This window comes from Monodon monoceros, unplaced genomic scaffold (genome assembly GCF_005190385.1).
Source record: "Monodon monoceros isolate NGI ecotype Baffin Bay Population unplaced genomic scaffold, NGI_Narwhal_1 Super_Scaffold_20, whole genome shotgun sequence".
In the NCBI taxonomy this organism is placed as follows: Eukaryota; Metazoa; Chordata; class Mammalia; order Artiodactyla; family Monodontidae; genus Monodon; species Monodon monoceros.
In genome coordinates this window covers 32,387,046-32,403,051 of record NW_021703777.1, presented here as the reverse complement: position 1 = coordinate 32,403,051, position 16,006 = coordinate 32,387,046, and the positions used below count along the sequence as shown (strand labels likewise).

Sequence of the window (16,006 nt, the reverse complement as noted above, 5' to 3'; positions counted from 1 at the left end):
CTTTTGGGCATATACCTAGAACCTAAATTACTTTTCAGCATTATTCAGTACTGGGGATGGGGGATTCCAAGTCGGTAGCCTGAGAGGTTTCCAGTAGCCGTGCATGCTCGGAGGTGCTCCTTGCAGGAGGGCAGTCCCAGGTTACAGTACACTCAGCCTTCATCCAGGGTCCCACACAGCCAAGGCAAAGAGTAAGAAAAAGCAAGTGAACCCAGCATTCCACTCAAAAATCTCTCCCACTCCATTTCCAATAAAGACAAAACAAAATGTAAAAATAAGACATTTTTATTAAAAGCTGAAATGTTTTCAAAGTTTATACATGCAAACAGATAATTCCATCACATGGATTTCTAAGATCACTGACAGGCAGATACAAACCAGCCTAGCAAACACGCACCAGCACCCTCAACCGCTCAGTACTTGTACTTGGACTCAGCCTGTTCGCTCGGAGGGAAACCGGACACTTACCAGCATGTCCCTACTGCTGTCGTGCCCCTGGTGACTGGCCTGATGGCGGGGAGGGAACATCCCTGTCACACAGAACAGTGCCGGGCTCTCTGCTCCACCCCAGCAGCCCTGCCCACCAGGACTGGTCCGTCCAGGCAAGTGACTAGCAGCTGGCTTCCCAACACTGGAGGCTCGTTTCAATCAACGGAGCACTTGAAACAAAATCCTGGCTGCCTGAGCCACAGGCCCATTACAGCAGCATCCCTCGGAAAGCCACCTGATCAAAGTCACTTTCCGCAAGCTCCTGGGGAGTCCGATGCCCACGGAGGGGGCAATCACTGCAGTGCTTTCTTTCTCAACTCTTACCTTCTTAGAAGCCGCCCTGGTCCTGATTTAAACATTTGGCGTGTCTGACACGCTTCTTGAGTTATGAAGTTAGGACACACGGATGCTTCGTTTCTATCACTGTTTTGTGAAGGATTAAAAAAAATAGAGCACCCAGATTTCATTAAAAAATTTATTTTCATATAAAAGTGCCAAAATAACCACCAACGTCAATCTATGTCAACAACCAGTTTACACTAGTAATCAAAACACAAGCCTCTTTATTCACATTGTTCAAAACTCGAATCTTGTTCACACGTTCCCACAGTAGCTCGAGTCTCTGGACAGTGGGAAGTTTGCGTTCCTGTTCGCGGTGCTAGTCCATATGTCCAGGTCCATATAGGCACGGAATGGGTTAAACCCAGGGTAGTATTCCTTGCACATGACCGCCTGGTTTTCCATGTGAGTCGAGTGTTCCGTGGTGGGGTTGATGGGGCAGCAATTTTCATACACGTCGCTTTGCGGGGCCCAGATGGAACCAAAAAGTCCAGACATTGGAGACAAGCTTCGGGTGCTTGTGAGGTAGGGCTGAAGGGTACATGAGGAGAAGAAAAAAAAAATAAAGAAAGAAATGTTTAAAAAAATAAAGAAGCCTTAGAAAGGCAATGGCAAGGTTGACTATGTACCCGTGGCTACCACAGTGTAATAAATCCAAGCTACCTGGACATTATTACACTATTCTCAACCACCTGGGTGGCTTTAATTCCATTTTTCTCAAACAGAAGGTCATGAAATTCCCATCAAACTATCGATAACCTTTTTTCAACCCAAGGAAGGACCCACAGGTGGAATGCCCTCTATTTGTAAAGAAGCAGCAGAGTAAGTGTCAGAGAAGCACAGAGGGTGTCCCCAGGCAGGAAGCCCTCCAGACCTGTCGCTGACACTGCCTGACCTTCCTGGAAGGTTCATCTCATCTCCTCCCACAGATGAAAGGTCAGCGAGGCCACAGGAACACAGCTGCATCCCGGAGGGCTTCCTGGCCCAAGTTCAATGTCATCAACAACCATCTCTCCTCAGTGTGGTTTGGGGCATCTTGGCTGCTGGTGTCTGCAAGCCCCTGCCCATCTGACTACGTGTGAGCCCCCTGCAGAGCGTGGCTGGTGACCTAAGGGGAACAAGCCGGGCTCTGGCTGATCTGAACCCAATCCTAAAGCTACAGTGAGACCAGGACGAGGCAGGCACTGGAAAGAACCCAGGCACAGCAGGGCCGGGCGGCACTGACCGGAGAGCTGACGAGGCCAGCGTGTCCCCAGGCGGTCGGCACATTTGGGGGGCTGTTCCAGGCAGACTGGGAGCTGTGGTCAATGAAGTCTGTCTGAACTTCGGCAGGACAGGGGAAGCCATTGGGGTAGTTAATGTTTTCTACAAAGAATGGGAGACATCGACAGAGGTGAACATTTTTCTGGAGAGAATGGAATTCTCACTTTCAGACAGAAAGCTCTCAAGGCCTTACTATATTGACAAGTTAAAGATGAACATAAAATAATTACTCCATGACACACACCACCTGGGAAGCCCTCAGGAAGTTCTTCCTCTGGGCTTAATTTTTTGTATTTGATAATTTGATGGGACTCTTTCTAATACACAGAATACACTAAAATACTGCTATACTTTTATAGTAGTAAATACTACCATAGATTTGAATAGTGTCAAGGTTCTTACCAGTCCTTAAAATTTTCTTTTACTGCCTGTCATGCCAATGTCGGCCATCTCCACATACACCATATGCATTGATAAAGCAATAGGAAACCAAGCCCTTCTCCAACAGCAGTAAGAAGGTATAAACACAGCCTCACAGGCAGAAAGAAAGTTACCACAGCACCCCCTTGTGATTATCATAGAGCACTGCATATATCAAAACCCAGATAAGTACAAGCATCTTGTACTTATACTTGGGCCCAAGAATCTGCAATTTTTCACAAGTTCCCCTTCAAGCTCCTTCCCTTCCTTCTGCAGCACCATCCAGGGGCGTAAGCGTCAGGACATGCTGAGGAACAAGCAGGTAAATGATTCTACCTCACCTGGGACTTGTTTGCCTAAAAAGAGTAACTAACCCCAGCCTCCCAGTGGATAATCCAATGGATAATCCACAGTTTAGGTCCACATAGATCCAAATGACCCCGTTCTACCTAATGTGAAGGACTAAATAGATTAGGGTTATTTGTACAAGTCCCCAGACACCTGGGTTTAGAGGGCTTTTTTGGGCTATATAAAATTACATATGGCAGGCGTGCTGGACCCACACGAAGGACTGACTCAGCAGTGTCCTGGAAGATCATTCTTAAAGGCACATTCTCTGCAGTTAGTGTCTTGAGTCCACACATCCTTCCTGCTTTGACTTTCTGAGAATAAAAGAATGGCACTTGGGGACTTCCCTGGTGGTCCAGTGGTAAAGAAAGAATCCACCTTCCAATTCAGGGGACGCATGCTCGATCCCTGGTCAGGGAACTAAGATCCCACATGCCGCGGGGCAACTAAGCCCGCGTGCCACAACTACTGAACTCTCGTGTCTCAACAAGAGAGCCCGTGTGCCGCAAACTACAGAGCTCACGTGCCCCGGAGCCCGTGCCACAACTAGAGAGAGAAAATCCACATGGCACAACTAGAGAGAAGCCCGTGCGCTGCAATGAAAGATCCCGCGGGCTGCAACTAAGACCGACACAGCCAAAAAAAAAAAAAAAAGAATGGCATTAGGATTGTCCAAATAGCTTTACCTTCTGGAAAGGCATTGTAGTCGTTCAATTCCAGGGGGCAGTACACACTGGGAAACTGGCCTTCACACGTTGCATTCCAATCAATGAAACTGCTACAAAAAACAAGGGGTCTAGTTTCAGAAACAGGATGTCAACAGATCAAGGAAAGAAAGAGGAGTACGATGTTATTGCCCAGCATCCTCATCGCTGCTAATTCCTCAACTCTGGAAAATTAAAGAAGTACTTTATTGTCACAGAATCAAAGACTTACTAACTCAACGCTCATCACCAATGACACAGCACTGCAGGATGGATGGCTTGGACTGGATGCCCACTTCCTTTCAATGGGGATGTAATTAATGTACAGCATAGGAAACACAGTTAATCACACTGTAATACTCTGTGTGGTGAGAGATGATGACTAGACTTACATGGTGATCATTTTGTAGCGTATAAAAATAATGAATCACTATGTTGTACAACTGAAATGTAATACTGTATGTCATTTATAATTCCAAAGAAAGTCAGAGATGGAGTTTGATCTGTTGAGTACAGAGAGCCAGGGACTCAGGGAAAAGTGGGGGCAGGGGAGCTTTTCTTTAAATGAGACAAGAAAAAGCAAATAAAATTATGCCTAGATAAGGGGAATGGATCAAAACCCCGCTCTCAGTTTGCCAGAGAAGTACTTTCACTTAGACTGTAAAAAACTTGCCCATGGTTAGGTGTAAAGCATGTAAGCAGGACCAAGATTTGAAAGAGAAGATTGCTCTCACTTTTAATTAAAAGGTATTACATTAAAAAAAAACCAAACAAACTAAAACCCACCCACGTTTGTTAAGTCTAACCAGAGGCAGAGCCCGTGGCTGTGGCTTTGTCAGCACGTGGAGGATGGGACACTGCCGAGAGGGTCCCAACACCCACCCAGGGGGCTCAAACACATCCGCTACGAACTGCCACCTTCCGCTCGGGGCAAGGCCAGACTATGACTCACGGTAGATGCTTTGATCCCAACTGCAATCTGGATTTTCACTATAGAAATAAGAAAGTAACTACCTCTATAATAAGCTGAACTCCCCAATAAAACTTCAACTGGATTCTGAGTAAACACAGATATTAACATTTTCTCAAGGTCTCATAATCGAATGATTAATCTAATGGCAAGTCTAAGAAGCTGCCACTTGTGGAACTATTTTTCAATACTCAAATTATTCGATCTTTAAAAATTTTAAATGTGTTCAAGATTAATGCCAAGGAAAAATGGAAATTTTTGTTCTGTTAGCGGGTAGGAATTATGAGGGACTGTTTTTGTTTTTTCAGTTTTGCATCTAATATATGAATAGCTCGTCTTTTCAGTTTAAAAAGGAAAACACTGACGTGGTCACCGGCTGTTACTTTTTTCCTTCCCTGTTTCTCTCAATTCCTGGCTTGTAATTTTTCAGACACCACAGCTCAACTCCAAAAAGCAGCTGGCAACACCCAGCTCAGGAGCTGGGGAGAAAGCCCGGACCCGGCCGCTGCTGCCGTCATCATCGGGATGGAGCGCATACCTGCTGTGCACCGGGGCGGGCGCGGGCAGCACGGCCGGACCGCTGCTCTCCAGGGCGCAGCCGAAGCCGCTGGTCACACACACGGGCTGTGCGGGCCACAGGTCCCCCGGGGGGTAGAGACCTGCGGAAGAGAACAGGCCTCTCAGCCCCCCTCCTTCTCATGCAGCCCTCGGCCACCCTTCCTGCAAGGACCAGCTCGACTTCTCCTCCCTCCAGGAAGCCCCGCCCCCAGCCCGTATCACCCGCGCGGCTTCACCGCTAGAGCCCTTCTGTCTGTAAAGTGCAAGGGCCGCGCGCTGCTTTGACCTGCACTTCAGACGGGACACAACCGTCTCCTGGCCCGGATTACGAGATCATGGTAGTGACTCAACAAGGGCCTGCCTGCTTCCTGCAAAGCCCCGTCAGGATTCCCAGGACACAGCAGTGAACACGTTGACATTCAAGTGAGCAGAGACAAACATCAAACAGAAGAAGTAAGCAGCTGGGAAAACGGTGCTGTTACAGCCCCAGGGATGAGACACAAGGATTCTGTGACAGTGGAGGGGGCCAACCTCAGCACCAGGGGAGAGAACACCCTGCACCCTGCAGGTACCGGGCGTGGAATGATGTGAGTGAGCCCTGTTTTCCACAACTGTACCTGAGCCTTCCTCGGGAGGGACCCTGTCCCGGCTCGGCGCTCCCAAGCCGTGGAAGCGCCTGCCTGCTGGGTGTGCCAACAATATGGTCCTGACCTCAGTTTGAACACCGTCCCCCTAAACCTTTCCAGGGGACACCCGGCTCCTGCTCTTCCCAGCAAACACCTGCAGCACCTCTGCTTGTCTCCACCTTCACCACCACAGCCGTTGCTCATTCGTGGGATGCATGGATGGACGCCATTGGTTGGTGGCATGGATTAAAGGGGCAGACTGGCCATCTGCACATGGGCAGGAACTCCACAAAGAAAGAACAGACTCAACTATTCGAAATGCACTGGGAACCCGAAGGTCTACCAGCCAACCAGGCCACACGGGGATGGGGGGAATACATGGACAGGAATACGTGGACACAACTCTCGCTTTCCGGGCAGCGTGTGCGCCCCCAGGGCTGCACCCCCATGTGGGAGCCGGCGGCAATCAGCCGCCTGGAGACCCGGAGACCTGCAGCTCACGGTGGTCAGAGAGACCCTCGAGCGTTTAAAGAAACACCACCAGAGACCACGTAGCTGTCATAGCTGTGGGGGTCTCTCAAGGACGAGGTCCACCTCCTAAGGCCACCCTGGTGTTTGGGGCCTCGCTCAGGGGTTGGGCAGGCACCCTACGGTCAGTCCTGCAGGGCGGGGCATCCTCCCGTGAAAGTCCTGTTGAGAATCGCTGGAACCAGAGGCTGCATGAGCCGATTAAGATCAGATCAACCAAGAATCGCCTCTGCACTCAGGTGCTCATGACCAAATGGACCGGAAGCCAAGACCGCACAGAAACGAGGGGTGTGTATGCTGCTTCGAGAGAATCTCTGTGGGTCTCACGTTTCTTTGCTTCCTGGAATGGATGCTCTGACTGCCCACGATCTGACCTATCTTTCCAAGGATATTTGCTAAGCAAAGCCTCAGAAGATGGAGACAGGATCTCCCCCTAGAGCAACGGGCAAGTTTGCTTCGTCCAGCATAATAAAGATAATGTCGCCCATCTGGGCGGCCCTGCATCGCCCCGAAGAGACTGGAGGCCTGAAGGAAGTGTGCTTACAAGATGCTCAGGCTGCTTGCTGTGCTAAGCGTCCTATTCTCTGACCCAGGAGTCTCTTGTCCTCTGGCAGCAGCTACAAAATCATGGCAGGCTAACTTGTTAGCTCGTAATAAGCAGGGTAAACGCCTCAGACCCTTCCCCGGTCTCGACAGTGATGTGATCTGACTCACATTCAAGAGCAACCCTCTGGCTGCTGTGCTGAAAAGAGACGGTAAGGTGGTGGCGGATGTTCACCAGCGTTACTGTGGTGATCGTTTTGCAGTATGTACATATGATGAATCATTACATTAGTTATACCCCTGAAACTAATATAATGTTATGTATCAATTATATCCCAAAAAGAAAGAAAATAAAAGACAACGAGATAGTGAGGTGAGGTGAGAAGTAGAGAGATCTGTCGGGAGGCTGCGGCGAGAAAGAACGGTGGACGTGGGGAGAAGTGATCAGATTCTGGGTCTGTTTGGAAGGCAGGGCCAGAGAGTGAGACAACAGATCCCACGTGGGGATGAGGAAAAGAGTCCAGGATGACGCCCAGACTTCTGGCCTGAGCAACAAGAAAGCCCGAGTGGGAGGCTGTGTGAGGAGTAGGGCTGAGCAGGTGAGCGTTCTGTACGGGACACCGGTGCAGGCCCGAGGACAGATGGCAATGGCAGCTGGCTGTGCAGAAGTGGGAGCTGTCGGGGGGCTGGAGGTGGACGGACCACCAGGAGAGCATGACCCAGACGAGCATGAGAGCTGGGGGAGCCGAGGGGAACTGCACCGGGACCCCCGAGGTCACAGCCCGAGCAGAAGGTCTCAGGAGGCCGGAGTACGGGGCCCCGGCCACGGAGATCACTGGGGTCCCGCAGACACTGCTCCGGTGTCACGGCACAGCCAGCCCCAGCGGTTTCAGGGAGAACAGGAGGAAAGGAATCTAAGCAGCAGGCAGACAACTCCCCCAAGCAGCTCTCCCAGAGAGGCGGGCACAGAAGCAGCCAGATAAGGGGGGGTCAAGGGAGAGAGTGGCTGCTTCTGTGTTAAGGACGGGATGGGAGGTCTCACGGTATGTACGGATGCTGGTGGGGACGACCCGTTAGAGAAAACCCGACGCCGGCGCCGAGCCGGAGCGGGACCCCACAGAGGAGGGCAGCCTGACAACCCACGGGCCGCAGCAGGAGGGCAGCGGGGGTGGCGGGTGGAAGATGGGGCAGGCGGAGCCTCTCTCATCCCCAGGAAACAGGAAGCATCAGCTAAGAGAACCAGGCAGAGGACTGACAGGTGGGCACGGGGGGGGGGGGGGGGGGGGGGGGCCGCAGCTGCCGCGAGGGTGGCGGCCAGCTGGCTGTGTGTGCTGCTCTCCAGTCTCGCTCATCTGCACGGCACGGGGCAGAGAAGCTGGAGAACTGGGCAAAACCACGCCCGTGGCTCTGCAAGGAGGGCGCAGCGCAGGGGGAGGGGGCCCAGAGGTGACGTAACAGCAGGTGGGAGGACTGAGGCTGGGCGCGTGAGGGAGGTGCGGGCAGAGGAAGGGGACGGCAACGGCCCTGTGGACAGTGACTGTGAACAAGGGCTGTTTCTGTAGTGACTTTAGGGCCTCAACAGGGATTGTAACGGGTCATCAAAAAGTAGTTGCAGATTACTAACAAAGATGAGGTAAAAAGGCACTTGAAACAAACACACACAACATGGATAAGACACTAGATGACATACGATTCTCCAACTGACGACAAAAGCAAAGACAGGAGAATATGGCAGGCGTACCTGTTTTGACACAGGTTTTCTTTTTCCTCACGGTTCATTAAATCCTCTCTCCCCTCTATCACCTCAAAGAGAAAAGGCGGTACCTTCTAAACCTCCCTAAATCTTGCCTAAGCAAGTTATTGAATTTAAGAGTATTTTTTCATCAAAACCTTTTATCTTTATTGGACCAGTAAGCAGATCCAACTCACGAATAGTTTATTTCTGTTGATAATCTGACAGCAGATAAACTCTCTGTAACCACAGAGCTGGAAGCCTCCTGCCTTCAAAGTAAAAGTGCTCCACTGTGCTGGGCAACCTTTAGTCCAGCACGATTCACGTGAGCAAAAGCAAGAGCTCGACGGTGCCGCAGAGGGTAACAACCAGGCTCATCCTGCCACCATTCCTGAGCCTGGTTAGGCAGGAAGGAGGCGCGAGGAGAAAAGAGGAGAAACGAAGGCAAGAGAGGTGAAGGGAAGGAGAAGGAAAGAGAGGGGGCCTGGAGTTAACCTCCGGGGCAGACCCTGCTCGGAGCAGCTTCCCTCCCTGGGCCCCGTGTCCAGGCTCCTGGGCCGCTGTCCCTGCCTGGCTGAGGCCGCAGAAGCTCAGCGCTTGGCCTCAGCACCGGTGCAGGAGGGAGGCTGGATCAGTGGACAGGCTTCTGAGACAAGGGGGAGGGGTGGGGACGGGGGACAGGCAGAGACACGGGAGGTGGAAGTCGGCTAATCGGGGCGCCGGACCCTCCGTCTGCTCCCCGCTTTTCTGCCATCCTAGATGGGAAAGGGAACTAAAGGAGGAGGCAACCCCTGTAAAGGGGCCCCACCTTGCTCCGGGGCCACAGGCCACCTGTGCCTTGTGTCCCAGGACGGAGCTCAGGGTCCGTGCAGAAGGGGCAGCCGAGGCCAGGTGCCCCGAGGACACCAGGGGAGAGGACAGGGGCATTCCCGACGCTCGAGAGCCGGGGCACAGACAAGCCAGCTCTGTCTGTCCTCAAGCTCCCCGGCCAGCAGCGCGACATGGACACCTGGCCGGTGTCCGGAGCAAGAGCAACGCGCCTCACCTTTATCTTCTTCAACAGCCGCAGGCCCAGCAGGAAGGCTGGGACAGGGGGCGTCCACGTGTCGGGGGAAGCTACTCACGTCTCTGCGGGGAGAGCAAGAAGATGAGCCACTGACCCTCTCTGTACAAGGAAATGCTGAATTTCCGTAGCTAAGTCCGTGTTTCTTTTCGTTTCTTTTGCGGTACGCGGGCCTCTCACTGTTGTGGCCTCTCCCGTTGCGGAGCACAGGCTCCGGACGTGCGGGCTCAGTGGCCATGGCTCACGGGCCTAGCCGCTCTGCGGCATGTGGGATCTTCCCGGACCGGGGCACAAACCCGCGTCCCCTGCATCGGCAGGCGGACTCTCAACCACTGCGCCACCAGGGAAGCCCCTGACTGCGTTTTTACATGAATTCTTCCCCTCAAAAACCATAAAGATACTAGAGACATAAAGGTATATACCCACAAAAGGGCTGAGGAATATTAAATTCCCAAGATCCAGAGAAGTCTTTTTTTTTTTTTTAAATAACATCTACCTTCAATCTTCTATTTTGGTGTAAGAGTATGTATGTATGTATGTATGTATGTATGTATGTATTCATTCATTCATTCATTCATTTATTTATGGCTGCGTTGGGTCTTTGTTGTTCTGCACAGGTTTTCTTTAGTCATGGCGAGCGGGGGCTACCCTTTGCTTTGGTGCGCGTGCTTCTCATTGTGGTGGCTTCTCTTGTTGTGGAGCATGGGCTCTAGGTGCACGGGCTTCAGTAGCTGCAGCACACAGGCTCAACAGTTGCGGCACATGGGCCTCAGAATGCGCGGACTTCAGTAGTTGCGGCACGTGGGCTTCAGTAGTTGTGGCTCGCGGGCTCTAGAGTGCAGGCTCAGTAGTTGTGGCGCACGGGCTTAGTTGCTCCACGGCATGTGGGATCTTCCCGGACCAGGGGTCGAACCGTGTCCCCTGCACTGGCAGGTGGATTCTTAACCACTGCGCCACCAGGGAAGCCCCCAGGGAAGTCTTGTTTTAACAAACACCAACAGCACAATGCTAACTAAGGTAGTCTGCAGTTTCCAATCTGCCTTTCAGCAGCTGGCAGCAACCTCCCACTCCTGGTTTACTCTCTACCCCTAACAGAAGGAGCTCGCATAGAGCTTTCCTCATCCATTCCATTTTTATGATACCACCCCCTGTCTTCTCATGGTGCCTAAAACGTAACCACACTCCTCACTCTGAAACCCTCTCCTTCTAACATACCCTGCTCTTCTCCCTCTCAGTAAATGGTGCTTGTTTATTTTGTCCGATGCTGCAGAAATCATCACACAGTGAAACCGTAAACATGTGAGTGTCTCCTAGGTTCTTGCAAACTTTTCTGAATCATCAGTGCTCAGTTTTATTTCAAGTCCTAGAAAAGAGTAGTTGGTTCCCATCCTTACTGTTACTACTGTTCTTCCTACTTTCAGGAGTGACACCTTCTAACGCGGCCGTATCACTGAAAGGACCAGCGATACCAGAGACGTTCCCACACAAGCGTGTTGTCTTGGAAAGATTGCACGCCCTGAATTATTAATAAAATCAGATTTTACTTTCTCACATCCTTAAAAGGTTTTCCTATTTTAGCCTGCAGAACCAAGTACAAAGAAGAAACACACGGAATGAAAGAAAAAAGCAGTACCTGAAACATACTGTAAAAGCTGGAAAACCAAACACTTACGTGGGATTGCAGATGTTATGAGAAAGATTCAAGGAGATGGGAGCTTCAGGGGGAAAGTCATTTTGTGAAACACTGTCTCCTGCATAAAAACAAAAAGGTGATCACAAGTTTTTATAAGCATAATTCAACTGTGTATATCCTGTGTTAAGATGGAGATCGCTAACATCATTAACCCCTAAGAATGATTTATTTTTCCCATTTAATGGATATTCAGTCAATTTTTTAATTAAAAAAACTTTTATGTATGAATGTGTATGAAACTTGGATCATACTTCAAAAATACTTTGTGTTTTTGATCTTTTACACAATTAATTATATTGGGGGGGACTTCCCTGGTGGTCCAGTGGTAAAGAATCCACCTTACAATGCAGGGGAAAATGGGTTCCATCCCTGGTCAGGGAACTAAGATCCCACATGCCGCGGGGCAACTAAGCCCGCATGCCACAACTACTGAGCTCATGAGCCTCAACTAGAGCCCTCGTGCTACAAACTACAGAGCCCACATGCTGGGGAACCCGCGTGCCACAACTAGAGAGAGAAAACCTGCACGCCACAACTAGAGAGAAGCCCATGCGCCACAACAAAAGATGCCTCATACTACAACTAAGACCTGACGCAGCCAAAAATAAATAAAATAAATATGTACATAATAAATACATCTTTTAAAAAATTATATTGGGGACATTTTCCTGATATTTATTATACAACCTCTGAACATAACTATACTGAGTCTTAGGCCCTGTGTTACAAGCAAGGCCATCACTCACCTTTCTCGTTCTCCTGCTGTTGGCCTTATCCCCCAAGCGAGAGCTGCGCTTCTATTTTTTTTACTGATGTTAAGCACCAATTTTAAAAACTCTCGCGTTAGCACCATCAGGCGTACTGCCTTCAGTGGCCAAGAAGACCATCCCCGCCACCAAACGAAACACCGCAAGCCGTCTTGCATCCAAGCCCTCATGGCGTTCTCCAGCACACAGTAATAAACAGATGTACGTGTATGTCAGTGGGGGGGTCATTAGGCAAACAGTGTCTAAAAAGGCACCTGCAGGAAGGGCCAATGATGTGAAAAAGGCTGAGAAACGGACTGAAATCACAAGTGGGCATGTGTCTAGGTTTTTATGGTGCCAGGGCCCAGGTCTCCCAGACAGGAGCTTCTTTATAGGTAATCACTGCTGGCAGGAGACACAGCAGAGGCCGCTGTAATGAGCGGGAGGTAGTGGGAAGTGGGCTGGGCTCGGGGGGAGTCAGGGTCCCAGGGCGCCCAACAAGCCACGCGACCTCTCTGAGCCCAGGTCCCTGGAGGCACGGGGAGCGCCCCCCATGGCCCTGAGTACAGAGTGAGCGTCCCATGGACGCCACGGTGACGCCAATGGAACCCCTGTCTCCCCCCTGTCCTGATAACAAAGCTTAACCTGTACTATGTTGACCATGACGGCGAAAAGGAGTGAATTAAATCTTTACGTAGACATGGAGGTATGACAAACAACACTGAGTGAAACAGCAAGACGCAGCATGCTTACTGAAGCGTCATCTCCGTTATGTAAGTTAAAAGCAATTCTCTGGGGCTTCCCTGGTGGCGCAGCGGTTGAGAGTCCGCCTGCCGATGCAGGGGACACAGGTTCGTGCCCCGGTCCGGGAAGATCCCACATGCCGCGGAGCGGCTGGGCCCGTGATCCATGGCCGCTGAGCCTGCGCGTCCGGAGCCTGTGCTCCGCAACGGGAGAGGCCACAACAGTGAGAGGCCCAAAAAAAAAAAAAAAAAAAAAAAAAAAAAAAAATTCTCTGTTTTGTTGATATATGAATGTAAAATAAAGTATGGATTAAAAGAATACACAGCAAGCCCATGACAGTGGACAGTGAGTCTCTCAAGCAGGAGGAAGCGGAAGACTATAAAATATTATCTCTTAAAAAAAAAAGGAGGGCAAATATGACAAAATTAAGAGTTATTAATTCTAGGTGACAGAAATATAGATGCTTCTTTGACCTTTCCTGTATCTTTAAATTTTTCAAAAACAAGGGAGGACCACTGTTCATAGAAACATTATTCATAAGATGCAAAAGGTGGAAAAAACCAAGTGTCCATCAACAGATGAATAGAGAGATAAAATGCAGTCTATCCACAGACAACGGAATACTTATTATTCAGCCTTTAAGAAGGAAGGAAATCCTGACATGTCACAACATGGATGAACCTTGAAGACACCATGCTAAGTGAAATAAGCCACTCACCAAAGGACAAGTATTGTATGACTTCACTTACCAGATACGAGAGTATTCAAATTCACAGACAGAAAGCAGAACAGAGGTTCACAGGGCTGTAGGGGTGGGGGAGGGAGAGCTACGGTTTAATAGGCACCGAGTTTCTGTTTGGGATGGGGAAGAAAGGCCCAAAGATGCATGGTGGTGACGACAGCACGACAATGTGAATGTATTTAATGCCACTGAACTGTACACTTAAAAATGGTTAAAATAGTAGATTTTGTGTTATGTATTCTTTACCACAACAAACAAATGTACAAGTGAAAAAATAAACGTGGAAGTTCTTTGAACTGTTTCCAAGACACAGACTTTAAAAAATAATAATAACAATGGAGGGAGGCAGGAAGGAAGAAAAAAAAGAAAGTGGATAAAATGCAAAGCAAAGCAAGCACGGGAATGCAGAGCCCACCGCGGGCAGGCGGCACTGGAAGGCAGATCAGGCCCCTGTTCTGGGTGCCGGGGCAGGAGGGCCAGGAGGCCTCAGTCCCAGACTCACCAGGCGGCAGGAAGTGCTGAGGGCCCAGCATGGGCTTCTTGTCCCCGTCAGAGCTGCTGGCACTGCTCCAGCTGCCCCAGCTGCCCCGGCTGGCACGCACGCTGCCCGAGGAGCTGCCACAGTCCGAGCTGGAGTCTGAGCAGGACTTCTCCACGCGCTTCTTCCCCGGCTTCTGGAAGTAACCCTCTGTGGGAAGTGAGAGAGGAGTCGTGTTTCGCCTACAGAGTTTTCAACCTGATGCCACTTCCAGTAGGAGAGAGGCCAAGGTATGAAGAAGGCAGGGCTCAGCTTTAGGATCTGCCCCCTCTGCCCATCCAGCGAGAAGGAAGACGCTCCCTGAAACTGACAATGGGCCCTGAGGAAGCCACGGGGGTGAGTCACGGGTCCCACAGGCTCTGCCGTGGGCCGGACAGTGAACGTGGTCTAGCCTGAGACAGTCAACACCAATGATAATCTCGACCTAAAAGTGGTTCTGGAAATAACAAGTACTTCTCTCAAGAAAATCAAGGCTACTCTCTCGGACTGGAGACGTGTAGGTAATTTCTCTCTCTTGTATTAAAATGTCCCCCAAGATATACGTATGACTGATGCACTCTGCTGTACACCTGAAACTAACACAACACAGTAAATCAACTAGACTCTAATAAAAAGTGTTTTTAAATGTCCACCGAGAGTTTCAGAGTATTATCTATGTGTGGGTGGGAAGAACCTCCAGGAAGACCGAGAAACAACGCACATGTGTCTGGAAATGTGCGTGTCGGTGTCCCACACCCCTCCCCCCCCCTCAGTACTTTCCTCTCCTGCCACCCTCCACCCCTCCCTGGACCCAGCCCTGGTGCCCCCAGGTCACTGGCCGGCAGCCCTCGGCGGAGCAGCAGCCTGGCTCTGCAGGAACCACCTGGCGCAGGGGTGTGAGGACGGCCTCTGTTCTCCCCTGGCTTTCCCCTACCCTCCTCTTTCACCAAGGGAGTCCGGCCCTGAGCAATCACCCACGGTTGTTCAGCCGTCTGCATGACACTGTCGAGAATGGCCAGATTTTAGAGGAGTGGGAGGTAGGAGGGGCAACCCTACGGGCCTGCTCAGGCTCAGAAGAACCGCAGCCTACTGTCTCATCCGGACAGCTTTCCATTCAGGCTTGAGTGAAGTGATAAGCTCTCACACTGGGCACTTCCCCGAGGAAATAACAATCAACAACAATCCCGACAGAAGCACTGTTTTGTAGCTCCATGCGGTTCCATACCTGCCTCTCCCTGCGAGGCAGGTAAGCTGCTTCCAATGCCAGCATCTGTTTTACATGCTTCCCCAGGGTTTTCCTGGATACACCAGCTCCTTAAGTCGATGTCACTGCTCAGCTCAGACCTTTCAAATTCACTGCACACCAGCTTTAATTCACTCTGTTCCGAAGGCCTGGAAGAGCCACAAAAAAATCATGTCTGCATTTTATCGTGCATACACACATACCTGCTTTCCTTGAGACTTAGCAGAGGTGAAAAGGTGAATCTGGGACAACTTGAGCCCTCTTCTCTCTGGGTCTGCTGGGAGAAGACGATAAGTAAGGGAGAGAGATTAGGAAGAACAAGATTTTGCTGTTTTAGAACGAGAATTAAGTTGGAGCTCATTTAATCTCTTCATATTTTACAGTGAGAGGAGTAAAACTCCACAGGTTAAATGAGTCCCCCAAGGTCAACTGGTAAGTGGCAGGTGCAGGACCAGAACCCATGACTCTCTGTATGTCTTCCTTGGTTTTCGTGTAAAACATGACTCTCAGTAGATGAACCTGCTCCTTGGCGTCTGGGGGAACGTCTGAGCGTTAACTGAAATCTTTTCTCATTCATTCATTTAGCAAACATTTGTGGAGTGACGACCATGAGCCATGTACTGTTAGGAAAGGTGTGGCGTCTACAAAGAAGTTCTTCCCCCAAGGAGTTCACAGTCCAACACTTCTCTAACTAGACTCTGAACTTGAGGGAAAACCTGTAATACAGCTTTATAAATG

The 16,006-nt window shown here is 50.3% G+C and overlaps 1 protein-coding gene across 4 annotated transcripts in view; it reads right to left on the bottom strand.

The window, feature by feature from the left end:
- Positions 1 to 950: 950 nt before the first annotated feature.
- TMEM131L (transmembrane 131 like) overlaps positions 951 to 16,006 on the bottom strand; it is a 159,751-nt gene continuing 144,695 nt past the window's right edge. For 2 of the 4 annotated variants that reach the window (XM_029235129.1, XM_029235130.1), the window contains exons 28-35: positions 15,251 to 15,417; positions 14,011 to 14,196; positions 11,256 to 11,334; positions 9,566 to 9,648; positions 5,072 to 5,192; positions 3,546 to 3,637; positions 2,054 to 2,193; positions 951 to 1,359 (exon numbers count right to left, since the gene is read on the bottom strand). In XM_029235129.1, the coding sequence (XP_029090962.1) occupies positions 1,084 to 1,359; positions 2,054 to 2,193; positions 3,546 to 3,637; positions 5,072 to 5,192; positions 9,566 to 9,648; positions 11,256 to 11,334; positions 14,011 to 14,196; positions 15,251 to 15,417 (1,144 nt within the window). In that variant the 3' untranslated portion in view covers positions 951 to 1,083. The remainder of the gene's footprint in view (positions 1,360 to 2,053; positions 2,194 to 3,545; positions 3,638 to 5,071; positions 5,193 to 9,565; positions 9,649 to 11,255; positions 11,335 to 14,010; positions 14,197 to 15,250; positions 15,418 to 16,006) is intronic. The other 2 variants (XM_029235131.1, XM_029235132.1) reach the window with 2 other exon arrangements.